The following is a 15525-nucleotide window of genomic DNA, read 5'->3' as shown; positions in this document are numbered from 1 at the left end:
TTTTTCCGTATTTTGGAATAATTGCATACCATAATGAGATATCATGGCGATGGGACCTAAGTCTAAGCTCAGAATGCATTTATGTTTCATATACACCTTATACTCACAGCCTGAAGGTAATTTTAGCCAATGTTTTTTATAACTTTGTGCATTAAACAACATTTGTGTACATTGAGCCATCAGAAAACAAATGTTTCACTATCTCACTCTCACTCAAACAAATCTGTATTTCGGAATATTCCGTATTTCGGAATATTTGGATATGGGATACTCAACCTGTATATTGTATCCCCCACCCATCTGTCACTTCTCAAGCTCCATCAGGTTGGATGGGAATCGCCGATGCACAGCCATTTTCAGATCTCTCCAGAGATGTTCAAACGGATTCAAGTCTAGGCTCTGGCTGGGCCACTCAAGGACATTCACAGAGTTGTCCTAAAGCCACTCCTTTGATATCTTGGCTGTGTGCTTAGGGTCGTTTTCCTGCTGAAAGATGAACCGTCGCCCCATTCTGAGGTCAAGAGCGATCTGGAGCAGGTTTTCATCCAGGATGTCTCTGTACATTGTTGCATTCATCTTTCCCTCTGTCCTGACTGGTCTCCCAATTCCTGCCGCTGAAAAACATCCCCACAGCATGATGCTGCCACCACCATGCTTCACTGTAGGGATGGCATTGGCCTGATGATGAACGGTGCCTGGTTTCTTCCAAATATGACGCCTGGCATTCAAGCCAAAGAGTTCAATCTTTGTCTCATCCGACCAGAGAATTTTGTTTTTCATGGTCTGCGAGTCCTTCAGGTGCATTTTGGCAAACTCCAGGTGGGCTGCCATGTGCTTTTTACTCCGTCTGGCCACTCTACCATACAGGCCTGATTGGTGGATTGCTGCAGAGATGGTTGTCCTTCTGGAAGGTTCTCCTCTCTCCACAGAGGAATGCTGTAGCTCTGACAGAGTGACCATTGAGTTCTTGGTCACCTACCTGACTAGGGCCCTTCTCCCCTGATCACTCAGTTTAGACGGCCGGCCAGCTCTAGGAAGAGTCCTGGTGGTTCTGAACTTCTTCCATTTATGGATGATGGAGGCCACTGTGCTCATTGGAACCTCCAAAGCAGCAGATATTTTTCTGTACCCTTCCCCAGATTTGTGCATCGAGACAATCCTGTCTCGGAGATGTACAGACAATCCCTTTGACTTCATGCTAGGTGTATGCTCAGACATGCACTGTCAAGTGTGGGACCTTATATAGATAGGCGTGTGCCTTTCCAAATCATGTCCAATCAACTGAATTTACCACAGGTGGACTCCAGCTAAGCTGTAGGAACATCTCAAGGATGATCAGTGAAAACAGGATGCTCCTGAGCTCAATTTTGAGCTTCATGGCAAAGGCTGTGAATACTTATGTACATGTGATTTCTTATTTTATTTTTTATAAATTTGCAAAATTTACAACAAAAAAACTTTTTTCAAGTTGTCGTTATAGGGAATTGTGTGTAGAATTTTGAGGGAAAAATGTATTTATTCCATTTTGGAATAAGGCTGTAACATAACGAAATGTGGAAAAAGTGAAGCGCTGTGAATACTTTCCGGATGCACTGTATATCCCTTTGTATACTTTGCTTAAAGATGCAGAACAGAGTCCTCACACGAACAAGGAATTGTTAGCCCACTGGAAAATCTCTTTATTTTTTAATTTTTCATAAGATCAGCTATTACAATCTTTAGCTAAAATATAAGTTTCTGTTTTATTATTGCTTTATATTATTTCACCCGTCTAGCGGTATTACATACCGGATCCATTGTTGCCACCTGTAGACCCTTCATTTACATTCTGTTCTTTCTTGTTAAAAAAGTTAAAAAGATTAAATAAAAATCCTCTGCACTCTGAGAGGGAAACGGTTCTGCGCTACAGTATCTACTACTGTAAATAATCCATACACTGCAGGTGATAAACCTTATTAAGCCCCACAGGGAGGATTTCTTTATAATAGGTCATATCTCTTCTTTGCAAACATGCTAACCTATCTGGCTTAATGGGAAATGTGCTTGATGGTGGCTCCTGCCTATGGTATATATGTTATTGTTTGTATTACAAGATATATATAATTCTACATACACTGCATGATAGATAATTCTGCCTTCTGTAACCCATGAAGATAAGAGTACTTACTAAGCTACTTACTAATAAGGGATGTGATTACATCTAAAAGTCTAACATTTACAGTAGGAGGTAAGCTGTGAAAATAAGGCATTTCATAGAGAATCATTCGCCATATGATGGTATTGCTGCCTGTATACAGCTACAGTAACATGTCTATCATTGCTTTAACATTGTTGCATTAATCCTATTAACATGGCCATTGAACACTACCACCATGAGAATAAAATCATCTTTGGCCTAACCCAGTCATGCTGCATATCAGTCTGTGCTGTGACCTCATTTGCTCTTCTTTTCCTGACTGAGAGAGGAAGTAGTAAAAAGCAGCAGAATAAAAATTATAAAGTTAAACATAGTTATTTATAAGAGTTTACTTTACTATTTTTGTCTTCGATACCAGACTTGGACTTACTCACCATATTCCAATTTCCAAGTTCCAACCAGTAGCAGTGATCCTAATGGGTGCAGTCATACAATGACCATAGCATATACTGTAGAGTACAAAGCAGGATACGGTTGGGTGGCAGGAGTTTGTTTTTGGGTCCCATTTGTTGCAATATTTTCGTGGTTTAAGCTGCAGGACCTCGCTGTTTTTGCTAAAATGTCCAACAATTTTGCAGTGTGCATTTTCTCAAAATGGACATAACCCACAACCATAATACTAATCTAAATTCATAAGATCACTATGCAATATGGCAGAAAATCTGGATACTTAAAAATGTCTTTATCAATGTGCTCACACACCTCAACATGTTTTCAGGATTTCTTTAATTATGTACAGTTATACTTCATGCATTTCAATGGCTGGATAAACACCTAAATATGTCTTATTTTCAGGTATCGGCAGTCAGCATATTCCAAACTGGATTTGGATCTCTGCAGCTTTGGGAAACTTTCTGGCTTATGCGTTGGGTATGGCAATAAGCCCTTCAAAGCTGGGGCAATTTCATGTTTAGAACTGTGTTGTTTCACTTTGAATAATTGTTACATTTCTTATCCATGAAAATTAATTTTATATACACTTTATTTCGAAACATATACCATTTTGACATACTTAGCTTCATAATTAAATAAAGAACCACTACATAAAGTGAATACTCCAAAATCAGCCTCCATAAGGCATGAATACAACTTCCCACATCAGTCCCAACATTGTATTAATACAACCCCCAAATCAGCCCACATATAACGTTACTGTACCTCCCGCATCAGCTGACATATTGCATAACCACACTTTATAGCAGTAAATGCAGCCTGACCATTCTAAATTGTACAGATAACATTCATATTTGAATATCTTTTGTACAGATCACAAAAGTCACCAAATTAATTATTACAATTGAAGTTTAACATAGGAAATGGTAAAAGCCTTATTAAAGTGCCACATAGCACTGTATTATCACAGATAAACATATCCATATGACATAGTTTTTAATCTTTTACTTATGTAGACCCCCTACCTGTATACAGTATATTCAGTAAAGGCAGTTTTAGCAACAAACGAACAAAAATGAAATCTTTATTAAGTGTAAATACCACAATGATAAGTACATTTTCTAAAAGACAACTTGGGGATGCCTAGATTTAGAACATACTGTACTTCCCCATAGACCAGGCAATATTTTTACGGATCAGTACATCCAATGGGTCATGGGTCAGACTCTCAGATTGAGCAAGGTTTAGATTAATATCTTCACTGCAGCCTTTATGTTTTAATTGCACGTACACATTGCATACAGTCTCCTCTCACCCGTAAAGCTGTATATTAACACAGTGTACAGAATGATCCTCCAGCCTGAATTCCACTAGAGCTAGAGGAAAGGTTACACATCAACACTTTATGGTCTCTTCTATAAAAATAACTGCTCTTCAGGAGAATATGAAATAAAATGCATAACCACACATGCATGTAATTGATGCATACTGAGTGAGGCCTGTAATGGGTCAACAACCAGTATCGATGTCTGTTTTGGCAGCATGTTTCCTATTACTGTCACTTTCGCCTATGAAACATCGTAAGGGGTTTCTTCATCTCTTCTACCATTTCATTTGTTTGTTGTTTGCAGATTCAATTGATGGGAAACATGCCAGAAGGACTCAGTCCAGCAGCCCATTGGGAGAATTATTTGATCATGGGCTCGACAGTTGGACAGCGTCAATCTTTCCACTGTCTTTGTTCTCAATATTTGGAAGCAATTCAGGAGAAGCAGGATTAACACCAATGAAGATGTATTTAGTGAGCAGCGTTGTGCTCTTCACCTTTATGCTCGCACACTGGGAAAAATACAATACTGGGGTGCTCTTTCTCCCCTGGGCGTATGATATTAGCCAAGTGGTGAGTTGCTATGTGAGATTAATTTGTACTCTGAATATAATGGTAAAACTTTACGTATGATTTTCGTGTCGATTTATTTTTCACTATATGCATTAAAATGTTTACACCTAAATTGTCTCAAATCTCAATGTAAATATTCAAATTTAAAAACATCGACAAACATCGCAGTTGTTATCATAAAGTAAAATATATTTGAATGTATTAAGCACAGAAAAGGTTTTTCATATTCAAATAAGATTGATTTTGTTTTTGTCATGTTTTGATGGTGAGTTAGGTAGAATTTCATGAAAATGCATGGGGAAAGGTATCTTCTCATGCCTCCCCTAAGTCTCCTCTCTCAGCACAGGGAAGATATATTGGTGGCACCAGAAGATTGAATAGATTTCACTACCAATTTAAACATGATCCCTTTTAGGTCATTCATTATTTGCCATTTCAATGTCTGCAAAAAAAATAGTTTTTGTATGAATATTATTAATACTGTTTTAATTATAATTTCTTGCATACTGTATTTTGAGATGCTCGTTGGAGTGTTATACTGTACACATAAGACAGAGGTAGACCGGTATGTGCAACCCAAGTCCGCACTTGTAAAATTTAATGTGCGTGATTAAAATTCTGAGTCAATTTTTGGTTTATTTTATCTAATCGCAGAAACATGCACTTTTTGAATTTTAAATTTCCTTAGATACATTCATATGTAAAGCCCTGTATTATTGTCACAGTTACATGCAGGAAAAAACAAACAAAAAGTGAACATTTTCACATGAAAAATGTTAGTAATAATACTTCTGCCTCTTACAGAAATTAGTTTTAATGATAGGTGAGAAAACCTAATTGGGCACCTATGTGAAAACTAGTGTACACGTTACTGAGAAAATGTGCTGTAACCCAGAGGCGTATCTAGGGTAGGGCGAGTGGGACACGTGCCCGGGGCGCCTTGGCAGTCCCAGGAGAGGGGGGCGCCGCCGGCGGCCAGGGCATCACGCCCCACTCGCCCCCGTTACGCCGAAAGCCGAAATGTGAGGGGAGGAGAGCGCACCGTCTCTCCCTCACCGCCGCTGAAAGCCATAGCAGCGCTGGCAGCAGCGCTGCTGTGTCCGGCCTCCGGCGGCGTTAGCCAGTCAGAGCTTGCGGACCGGCTCCTGATTGGCTGCCGGTCCGCGAGCTCTGATTAGCTAGCGAACCGGCGCCACACAGCCGCCGGAGACCTGTCCTGGAGCGGTGAGGGGAAGGAGAGGCGCTCTCCTCCCCTCACATAGAACACGCCGGTGACTCGGTAAGTGACCGGGGGGGGGGGGGGGGGGGGGAGAGCACAGTGGGGCATGTAACTGGCACAGTGGGGCATGTAACTGGCACAGTGGGGCATGTAACTGGCACAGTGGGGCATGTGTCAGGCACAGTGTGGGGCATGTATCTGGCACAGTGAGGTATGTAACTGGCACAATGATACATTGTATCTGGCACTGTGGGACAATGTAACTGGCACTGTGGGGCATTGTATCTGGCACTGTGGGGCATGTATCTGGCACTGTGGGGCATTGTATCTGGCACTGTGGGGCAATGTAACTGGCACTGTGGGGCATGTATCCGGCACTGTGGGGCATTGTATCTGGCACTGGGGGGCAATGCAATTGGCACTGTGGGGCATTGTATCTGGCACTGGGGGGCAATGTAACTGGCACTGTGGGGCATGTATTTGGCACTGTGGGGCATGTATCTGGCACTGTGGGGCATGTATCTGGCACTGTGGGGCATTGTATCTGGCACTGTGGGGCATTGTATCTGGCACTGTGGGGCAATGTAACTGGCACTGTGGGTCATGTATCCGGCACTGGGGGGCAATGTAACTGGCACTGTGGGGCATGTATCTGGCACTGTGGGGCATGTATCTGGCACTATGGGGCATTGTATCTGGCACTGTGGGGCAATGTAACTGGCACTGTGGGGCATGTATCCGGCACTGTGGGGCATTGTATCTGGCACTGTGGGACAATGTAACTGGCACTGTGGGGCAATGTATCTGGCACTGTGGGGCAATGTAACTGGCACTGTGGGGCATTGTATCTGGCACTGTGGGGCATGTATCTGGCACTGTGGGGCATTGTATCTGGCACTGGGGGACAATGCAATTGGCACTGTGGGGCATGTATCTGGCACTGTGGGGCAATGTAACTGGCACTGTGGGGCATGTATCCGGCACTGTGGGGCATTGTATCTGGCACCGGGGGGCAATGTAACTGGCACTATGGGCCATTTTCAGTGGCCACACCCCTTCTGGAGCGTGGCCACACCCCTTCTGGTGTGTGGCCACGACCATTTTTTCGGCGCGCGCATATGCTTCTTTTGCTATGTTTTTTCTTCCTTGGGGGGGTGCCATTTTACATTTTGCCCTGGGCTCCAAAAACCCTTGTTACGCCTCTGCTGTAACCAGTTACTGGGGCATGAAGGGCCCACCGGGGGGATGATGTGGTAGGGGCCCATGTCTAAGGAGTGTGGCCAGCAACCTCAGACCCTTTGCTAACCATAAGGCAAATATTGGTGTATTTTCTATAGAAGTGCCAGAAGCACCCAGGCATGCTTATCAGTGGCCTTGCTTCTAACAGAGTAACAATATATAATTCAAGGGCACAGTCTGGAACCTGACACCTAGAGTAGGCGGTGGGACCACAGGCATTGGGGCCCACCAGGGGGGGGGGGTTCCCCTGGGGCCCCTGTGGGCAAGTCCAGTCCTGTCTGTAACGTACAACAATCAGTTTAAATGTCAGGGTTCTAGGACATTTTAGAAATTAAATTACATCTGTTTGGTTGCTATGACAGTGAGCTGTTTGTCATTTATGTCTCAAAGAAAATAAAAAGACAAAACTTAAAATTAAAATAAATACAGAAATGAAATTATTTTACTGGGCGTAGCGGTTTCAGATTCCAAGACTTTCAGTGGGGAGCGGAACATACAGGTCACCAGCCGGTAACTGTATGTGGGTAGTAGTCAGGGCCAGTTCTACACCTTGTGGCGCCCAGTGCAAAACTTTCCACTGGCGCCCCACTCCCCCCCCCCCCCCACCCGTGGCAAAACCGTTAAAAATAGGTGTGTGGCTTCATATGGGAGGGGGCGTGGCCACAGTTATGCCCCCAGATTTGCCCCAAGTAGTTGTGCCCCCCAGTTGATTTGCCCCCAGTAGATTTGCCCCCAGAGTAGCTGTGCCCCCTGTAGCTATGCCCCCATTAGTTGTGCCCGTCACTTGTTGCTTTGCCCCCAGTAGTTGTGCCCTCTGTTGCTGTGCCCCCTGTTGCTTTGCCCCCAGTAGATTTGCCCCAGTAGTTGTGCCCCCTGTTGCTTTGCCCCCAGTAGTTGTGCCCCCTGTTGCTTTGCCCCCAGTAGTTGTGTCCCCTGTCGCTGTGTCCCCTGTCGCTGTGCCCCCTGTAGTTGTGCCCTCTGCTGCTGTGCCCCCAGTAGTTGTGCCCCCTGTAGCTGTCAAACACACACACAAAAAAAACCCAATACTTACCACTGCCCTGCTCCTGCTTCCCGACCGCTGCTGCTGCTGCTCCGTCTGGCCGCCGCGGCTCCTCTCCATGGGAGAGACGTCATGACGTCTCTCCCATAGCAGCGCCGCACAGACACTAGAGGTCAATAATGACCTCTAGTGTCTGTCAGTGGAGCCGGCTGCAGCGGACGGCCACACAGCCCACGGCGTCTGCTGCATCCGAGGAGCAGGGTGCGGGTAGGCGGCGGTGACTGCGGCCGCGCCCCAGGCCGCAGCGCCCCGGGCGCAGGCACTGCTTGCCCACACCAAGAACCGCTCCTGGTAGCAGTGCAGGATGCAAGCAGTACTGGTGTCATTGTAGTAGCTCTCTCCACCTAAAACACATAATTACTTTTAGAGTATACTCACTAAGTGAAGGTTTTGTCAAAACTGTGCATTTTCAGCTAATTTACCTATGGTTTTGCAACCCGCTGATTTAATAAGATCATAAAAGCACTAGTTTAAAGGATGCCACGAAAAACACATTGCCATTTACCTTTACATAGAAAGCATACAAACAACCAGATTTATCAAGCGGCAGTTTGGAAAATGGCTTAAAAAAATGCCACCAAAAACAGACAAAAAAATGAGTTGCCTTTGGCAGGCCAGATTGTGCACAGTGGCAAGACACTGGGCCCAATGGTGCTATAAATGCAGGAATAATTAATATAATTGTTAGATAAGAAATAATTATTAGAAGTATACATTCTGCTAGCAGCCTAATAACAGACCTCTGTGGGGTCCACACAAACAGAAACTGAAAGCCAACACATTAAGGCAGTGCCAATTAATAGTGGTATTAAATACACCTAGTTTAATAAAAAGTTAATGCAATAGACTACACATCAAAGAAAAACACAATTAAAGAATGTATTACCAAGCAATAAAACACTGCGATATCAAAGTTGTAAATTAGCACAGATTACTGTTCATACACTGGCTAAACTGTGAATGGCAGTGTGAGCAGATAAGTCATAGTACTGATAGCACTCCAGATTGGGCGACCACGGAGCATATATATTACTGCTTGCTTAAGGGTCTGTGTGAGGGATTGTGCAGAGGATCAGTGTCCCAATTAGGAGTGCCGCCACTTCTTGAACATATAGGGGAGGTATCCTATTAGCTGCGATTTTGCGTACCTCAGGCAGAATCCCTGATAAGCAGCCCTATCAGACCCATTTCTCTGCAATAACACATGGGAACTTATACCGGGTTGGTATTGGGAGACCGGTGTTTGGGATCCTGGAGGTCACCATATCGCTGCGCTCGCCACAGGATCTATTCCCACTCTATGGGTGTTGTGGACAGGGAATAGTCCCTGTTAGGCGGCATGCAGACTGTTGGGATGGCCAGAGACCGTGATTTTGACGTCGGTATAGTGACTGGCGGAATCCCAACCGACAGTCACATGACTACATCGCCTGTTGCCAGATGTCTATTATCATTCTTTCATTGTTGTTCAGCCCCTGGTTTCTTTGTGCTTTATATATAATAGTGTATGTATATGTATATGTATGTATGTGTAAATATATATGTGTATCTCCTATATATTAGCCCAAGTCTGTGATTCTGTGCCTGGCCGTAACGCTGGGCGGAGTCACAGGCACAGATCTGGCCAGGAACAGTCCCCTCCCTCGGTCCGCCCAGTCCCCTCCCCATCTCCGCCCAGTCCCCTGTCTCCCTTCTCCCCGTACACTCTCTGGTGACACCGCAGCCGCTGACTGTGAGCGGAACTCACACTACCCGCCTCACAGTCTTGCGGCTGCCGCTGAGTCAGGGGGACATGCTGAACACTGACAGCCGCACTCGCTCCCCCCCCTCCCACCCGCGGCAACCACCCGCATCTGCCCCCCACACACGGCACTCCCGCCCTCTCCCCCTCCCGCAGCACCAACATCCACGGCATCTACCCGCGGCACTCCCGCCCCTTCCCCCACCCGTAGCACAAACACCCGCCACATCCACCCACCACCCGCGGCACTCCCGCCCCCTCCCCCACCCAGAGCACAAACACCCGCGCCACCCACCTGCTGAACTCCCGCCCCCTCCCCCACCCGTAGCACCAACACCCGCGGCAACCAACCGCATTCGCCCCCCACCCGTGGCACTCCCACCCTCTCCCCCACCCGCAGCACCAACACCCGCGCCACCTACCCGCGGCACCCACCGCATCCACCCACCACCCGTGGCACTCCACCCCTTCCCCCACCTGCAGCACCAACACCCGCACCACCCACCCGCGGCACCCACCCACCACCCGTGGCACTCTGCCCCCTCCCACAGCACCAACACCCGCTGGCCCCCCCCTGCGGCACCCAATGCATCCCCCACATCCGCCCCCACCCGTAGCTCCCACACCTGCAGCACCCCCCGCCCTTCCCCCACCCGCTGCAACCCTGCCCCTCCCCCATACCCCCCCCCCCCCCCGCTGCACCCTTCACCCAACCCGCACCACCACCGCATCTGCCCCTCCTGCACCCGCCCCCTCCCTCCCCGCACCTCCCCCCCAACCCTCGGAACCCCAGCAGCTGCCTCCCACCGCCAAACTGCACCACCACTGCTCCAGCCCCTGCCCCCCCTCCACACCTGTCCCCCACCCATGGCACCACGCCCCCACCCCCAGCACCCCCCCTCCCCCATCCACGGCACTCCCACACCAGCTTCTCCCACAGCCCTCCCACACCCACATCACCCCTGCTCCCAACCCCCCACCCATGGCACCCCCGCCCCTCCCCTACGCACAGCACCCCTGCTCCCGCACCCCCACCCCTCCCCTACCTGTAGCACCCGCCCCTGCAACCGTGGCACCCTCAAACCCACCACACCGGCAAACCGCCCCCTCCCCCACCCGTGGCACCCCCCCACTCCACCCCCATACCCACCTCTCCCCCCGCTACACCCCTGCATCCTCCATTTCACCCGCACCACCACCACATCTGCCCCTCCTGCACCCACCCCTCCCCCATCCGCAACACCCCTGCTCCTGCACCCCCTCCCCCACCCACGCCACCCCCCCAACCCTCGGAACCCCCGCAGCCGCCTTCCACCCCCCATCCGCACCACCACTGCACCCGCCACTGCCCCCCCACACCTGTCCCCCACCCCTGGCACAACGCCCCCACGCTCAGAACCCCCCCTCTCCCCTACCCACAGCACTCCCACACCAGCTTCTCCCACAGCCCCCCCCAACCCTCCCAAACCCACATCACCCCTGCTCCCAACTCCCCACCCATGGCACCCCGCCCCTCCACTACGCACAGCACCCCTGCTCCCGCACCCCCACCCCTCCCCTACCTGCAGCACCCCCCCACCCGCCCCTGCAACCATAGCACCCTCACACCCACCCACCCCCAACTGCACCACCCCGGAAAACTGCCCCCTCCCCACCCGCGGAACCCCCGCCCCTCCCCCACTCTACCCCCATACCCACCTCTCCCCCACTACACCCCTCCACCCCACCAGCACCACCACCGCATCTGCCCCCCTGCACCCGCCCCTCCCCCATCCGCAACACCCCTGCTCCCGCACCCCCTCCCACACCCGCGCCAACCCTCGGAAACCCCCGCAGCCACCTCCCACACCCCAACCGCAGCACTACTGCACCCATCCCTGCCCCCCGCACCTGTCCCCACACCCATGGCACCACACTCCCACCCGCAGCCCCCCCCCTCCCCCACCCACGGCACTCCCACACCAGCTTCTCCCACAACCCCTCCCACACCCATATCACCCCTGCTCCCAACTGTCCACCCATGGCACCCCACCCCTCCCCTACGCACAGGACCCCTGCTCCCGCACCCCCACCTCTCCCCTTCCTGCAGCACCACCCGCCCCCGCAACCGTGGCACCCTCACACCCACCTCCCACCCAACCGCACCACCCCACCAAATGGCCCCCTCCCCCACCCACAGCACCCCTGCACCCCCCCCTCCCCCCCAACACCCACGCACCTGCCCCTCCACCACCCGCAACACCACCACACTCTGCCCTCCTCAACTGCGTTAACCCCGCACCAGCCCCTCACCCACCCACAGCGCCCTCTGATTCCCTCCCCCATCCGCCCCATCCCCGCACCCGCCTCTCCCCAGCCCGCGGCGCATCCGGACCCCAACCACACACCCCACTCCCCCACCCACAGCACCTCCGGCCCCTCCCCCACCCACATCATCTATAGACACCTCCCCCACCCCTCCCCCTCTGCAACCCCACCTCCCCCTACATGGCCCCTCCCCCACACACAGCACCTCCAGACCCCCTCCTTCATCCACAGCCTCCTGCACCTGCCCCTCCACCACCAGCAGCATCTACAGACCCCATCCACACCCCCTCACGCCCCCCCCCACCCCTGGCACCCCACCCGCAGCATCCCCACACCCACCCCTTCCCCACCGCCGCACCCCCTCCCCTGCCCCTACCCGCCGCAGCTGCACCAACCGCCCTACCCCAACCGCGGTATCCCTGCACCGGCACCCTCCCCCACCCACCGCAGCAGCACACCTGGCCCACCACAACCGCCGTAACCCCGCACCCACCCCTCACTCATCCACAGCGACCACGGACCCCCTCCCCCATCCGTGCCATCCCCGTACCCGCCCCTCCCCTGGCTACCGCACATCCACATCACCTACCCCATCCAGATCACCTACCCCACCCGCAACACCCCCGCCACTCCCACAACCACAGCACCTACCCACCCGCATTATCTACAGACACCCTCGACATCTGCGGACCTCCCACACCTGCCCCTCCCCCACCCGCAACACCTCTGGACCACCACCCGAACCACCTCCGGACTCCCTTCCCCATCCACAGCTCCCCCGCATCCACCCCTCCCCCATCCACATCTACATCCCCCATCTGTGCCATCCCACACCTCCCCCACCCACAGCACTTCTGAAACCCATCACCTAAGCTCACCCCCCCTGCACCTCCAAACGCACACCCCTACATCGCCCCTCCCACACACACATCACCTCCATACCCCCTCCTTCATCCACAGTCCCCCGCACCCACCCCTCCCCCACCAACAGCAACTACACTCCCCATCCGCGCCCCCTCTACACCTACCCCTCCCCCACCCACAGCACCTCTGCACCCTTTTCCGCCATTCGTGCCCCTGCACCCACCCCTCCACCACCCACAACACCTCTGGACCCCCTCCCACACCCACCCCTCCACCACACGTAGCACCTCGGACACCATCCACAGCCGCTACAAGTGATTCCCTGAATCGGGCTGATCAGCCGCACTGATAGGAACCTCACTGAACTCACCCCCTTTCCAAACCCCCCAAACTTTTGTGAGTATAGTTGCTACCAATGGACATTGGATTAATTAGAAACACTAATACTGTGGCCATTATGTGTATAAGCAACACTGCTACCTGTGCCCATTGTGTATAAGTGGCGCTGCTACCTGTGCACACTGTGTGTATAAGCGGCTCTGCTACCTGTGGGCACTGTGTGTATAAGCGGCTTTGCTACCTGTGGGTATTGTGTGTATACGCCGCTCTGCTACCTGTGGGTATTGTGTGTACACGTGGCTCTGCTACCTGTGCCCATTGTGTGTATAAGCACCTCTGCTACCTGTGGGCACTGTGTATAAGCGCCTCTGCTACCTGAGGGCACTGTGTGTATAAGCGTCTCTGCCCCCTGTGGGTATTGTGTGTATAAGCGGTTCTGCTACCTGTGGGTAATGTGTGTACATGTGGCTCTGCTACCTGTGCCCATTGTGTGTATAAGCCCCTCTGCTACCTGTGGGCACTGTGTGTATAAGCGGCTCTGCTACCTGTGGGTATTGTGTGTATAAGCGCCTCTGCTACCTGTGGGCACTGTGTGTATAAGCGCCTCTGCTACCTGGGGGTATTGTGTGTATAAGCGGCTCTGCTACCTGTGGGCACTGTGTGTATAAGCGCCTCTGCCCCCTGTGGGTATTGTGTGTATAAGCGGTTCTGCTACCTGTGGGTAATGTGTGTATAAGCGGCTCTGCTACCTGTGGGTATTGTGTGTATAAGCGGTTCTGCTACCTGTGGGTATTGTGTGTATAAGCGGCTCTGCTACCTGTGGCCATTGTGTGTATAAGCGGCTCTGCTACCTGTGGCCACTGTGTGTATAAGCGCCTCTGCTACCTGTGGGCACTGTGTGTATAGGCGGCTCTGCTACCTGTGGGTATTGTGTGTATAAGCGCCTCTGCTACCTGTGGGCACTGTGTGTATAAGCACCTCTGCTACCTGGGGGTATTGTGTGTATAAGCGCCTCTGCTACCTGTGGGCACTGTGTGTATAAGCGGCTCTGCTACCTGTGGGTAATGTGTGTACATGTGGCTCTGCTACCTGTGCCCATTGTGTGTATAAGCCCCTCTGCTACCTGTGGGCACTGTGTGTATAAGCGGCTCTGCTACCTGTGGGTATTGTGTGTATAAGCGCCTCTGCCCCCTGTGGGTATTGTGTGTATAAGCGGTTCTGCTACCTGTGGGTAATGTGTGTATAAGCGGCTCTGCTACCTGTGGGTATTGTGTGTATAAGCGGTTCTGCTACCTGTGGGTATTGTGTGTATAAGCGGCTCTGCTACCTGTGGCCATTGTGTGTATAAGCGGCTCTGCTACCTGTGGCCACTGTGTGTATAGGCGGCTCTGCTACCTGTGGGTATTGTGTGTATAAGCGCCTCTGCTACCTGTGGGCACTGTGTGTATAAGCACCTCTGCTACCTGGGGGTATTGTGTGTATAAGCGCCTCTGCTACCTGTGGGCACTGTGTGTATAAGCGCCTCTGCCCCCTGTGGGTATTGTGTGTATAAGCGGCTCTGGTACCTGTGGGTATTGTGTGTATAAGCGGCTCTGCTACCTGTGGCCATTGTGTGTATAAGTGGCTCTGCTACCTGTGGCCACAGCACCTTGGTATCTTATCTACAGTGCATTGCTGTTACTCATCTGGTACTTCATAATGCAGACACTAGCAGTATATACTACACTATGTTATTCATTGTGCCCTGCGGCCACTCTGCACGCCCTCACAAAGGCCTATGCCCCCTTAACAATCGCACGCCTTCCCCCCTTACAATATTTACCCACTGCCATGCAAAAAAAAATCAGGAAATACTCCATCTAATAACAATTATAGCACAGCTGAAGCCCGTGCAGGGGATAATGGGTCGTAGCCTCTTGCAACTGTATTTTCTCTCTAACCCCTTGCCTCTCTTTATCCTCTCACTACCACCCTGACTCTCCCTATCCTTTACCGATTGCACAGCGTTTCTGTACATTCCCTTTCTCCCCCCCTACGCCTCTCTATCTTATCTCAACTGGACACCATTTCTGTATGCCCTCTATACTGCCCTGCATTTCTGATTTGGTTATCTACCGCCCTGCGTATGTTCAAAGGCGTGCAGAGGTTAACAGGGCGTAGCCCCTTACGATGGTGTGAAGAGCGCCCGTAGGGCGCGATGAATCACCTAGTATATATATATATATATATATATATATATATATATATATATATTTGTTTTTATTGT

The 15525-nt window shown here is 51.1% G+C and overlaps 1 protein-coding gene across 2 annotated transcripts in view; it reads left to right on the top strand.

Moving 5' to 3' along the window:
- The window catches only part of LOC134928209 (ethanolaminephosphotransferase 1-like), a 185348-nt gene that overhangs the window by 145667 nt on the left and 24156 nt on the right, over window positions 1–15525 (top strand). For both annotated transcript variants that reach the window (XR_010177854.1, XM_063923685.1), the window contains exons 4-5: window positions 2993–3067; window positions 4222–4490. Coding sequence is in view for 1 of the 2 variants with exons in the window: in XM_063923685.1 (XP_063779755.1) it covers window positions 2993–3067; window positions 4222–4490 (344 nt within the window). In the remaining variant the exon portion in view is untranslated. The remainder of the gene's footprint in view (window positions 1–2992; window positions 3068–4221; window positions 4491–15525) is intronic.

The sequence above is a fragment of the Pseudophryne corroboree genome, chromosome 5, assembly GCF_028390025.1.
Source record: "Pseudophryne corroboree isolate aPseCor3 chromosome 5, aPseCor3.hap2, whole genome shotgun sequence".
NCBI classification, from domain to species: domain Eukaryota; kingdom Metazoa; phylum Chordata; class Amphibia; order Anura; family Myobatrachidae; genus Pseudophryne; species Pseudophryne corroboree.
The sequence above is the reverse complement of the archived record's forward strand: the minus strand, read 5'-3'. Positions and strand labels throughout refer to the sequence as shown.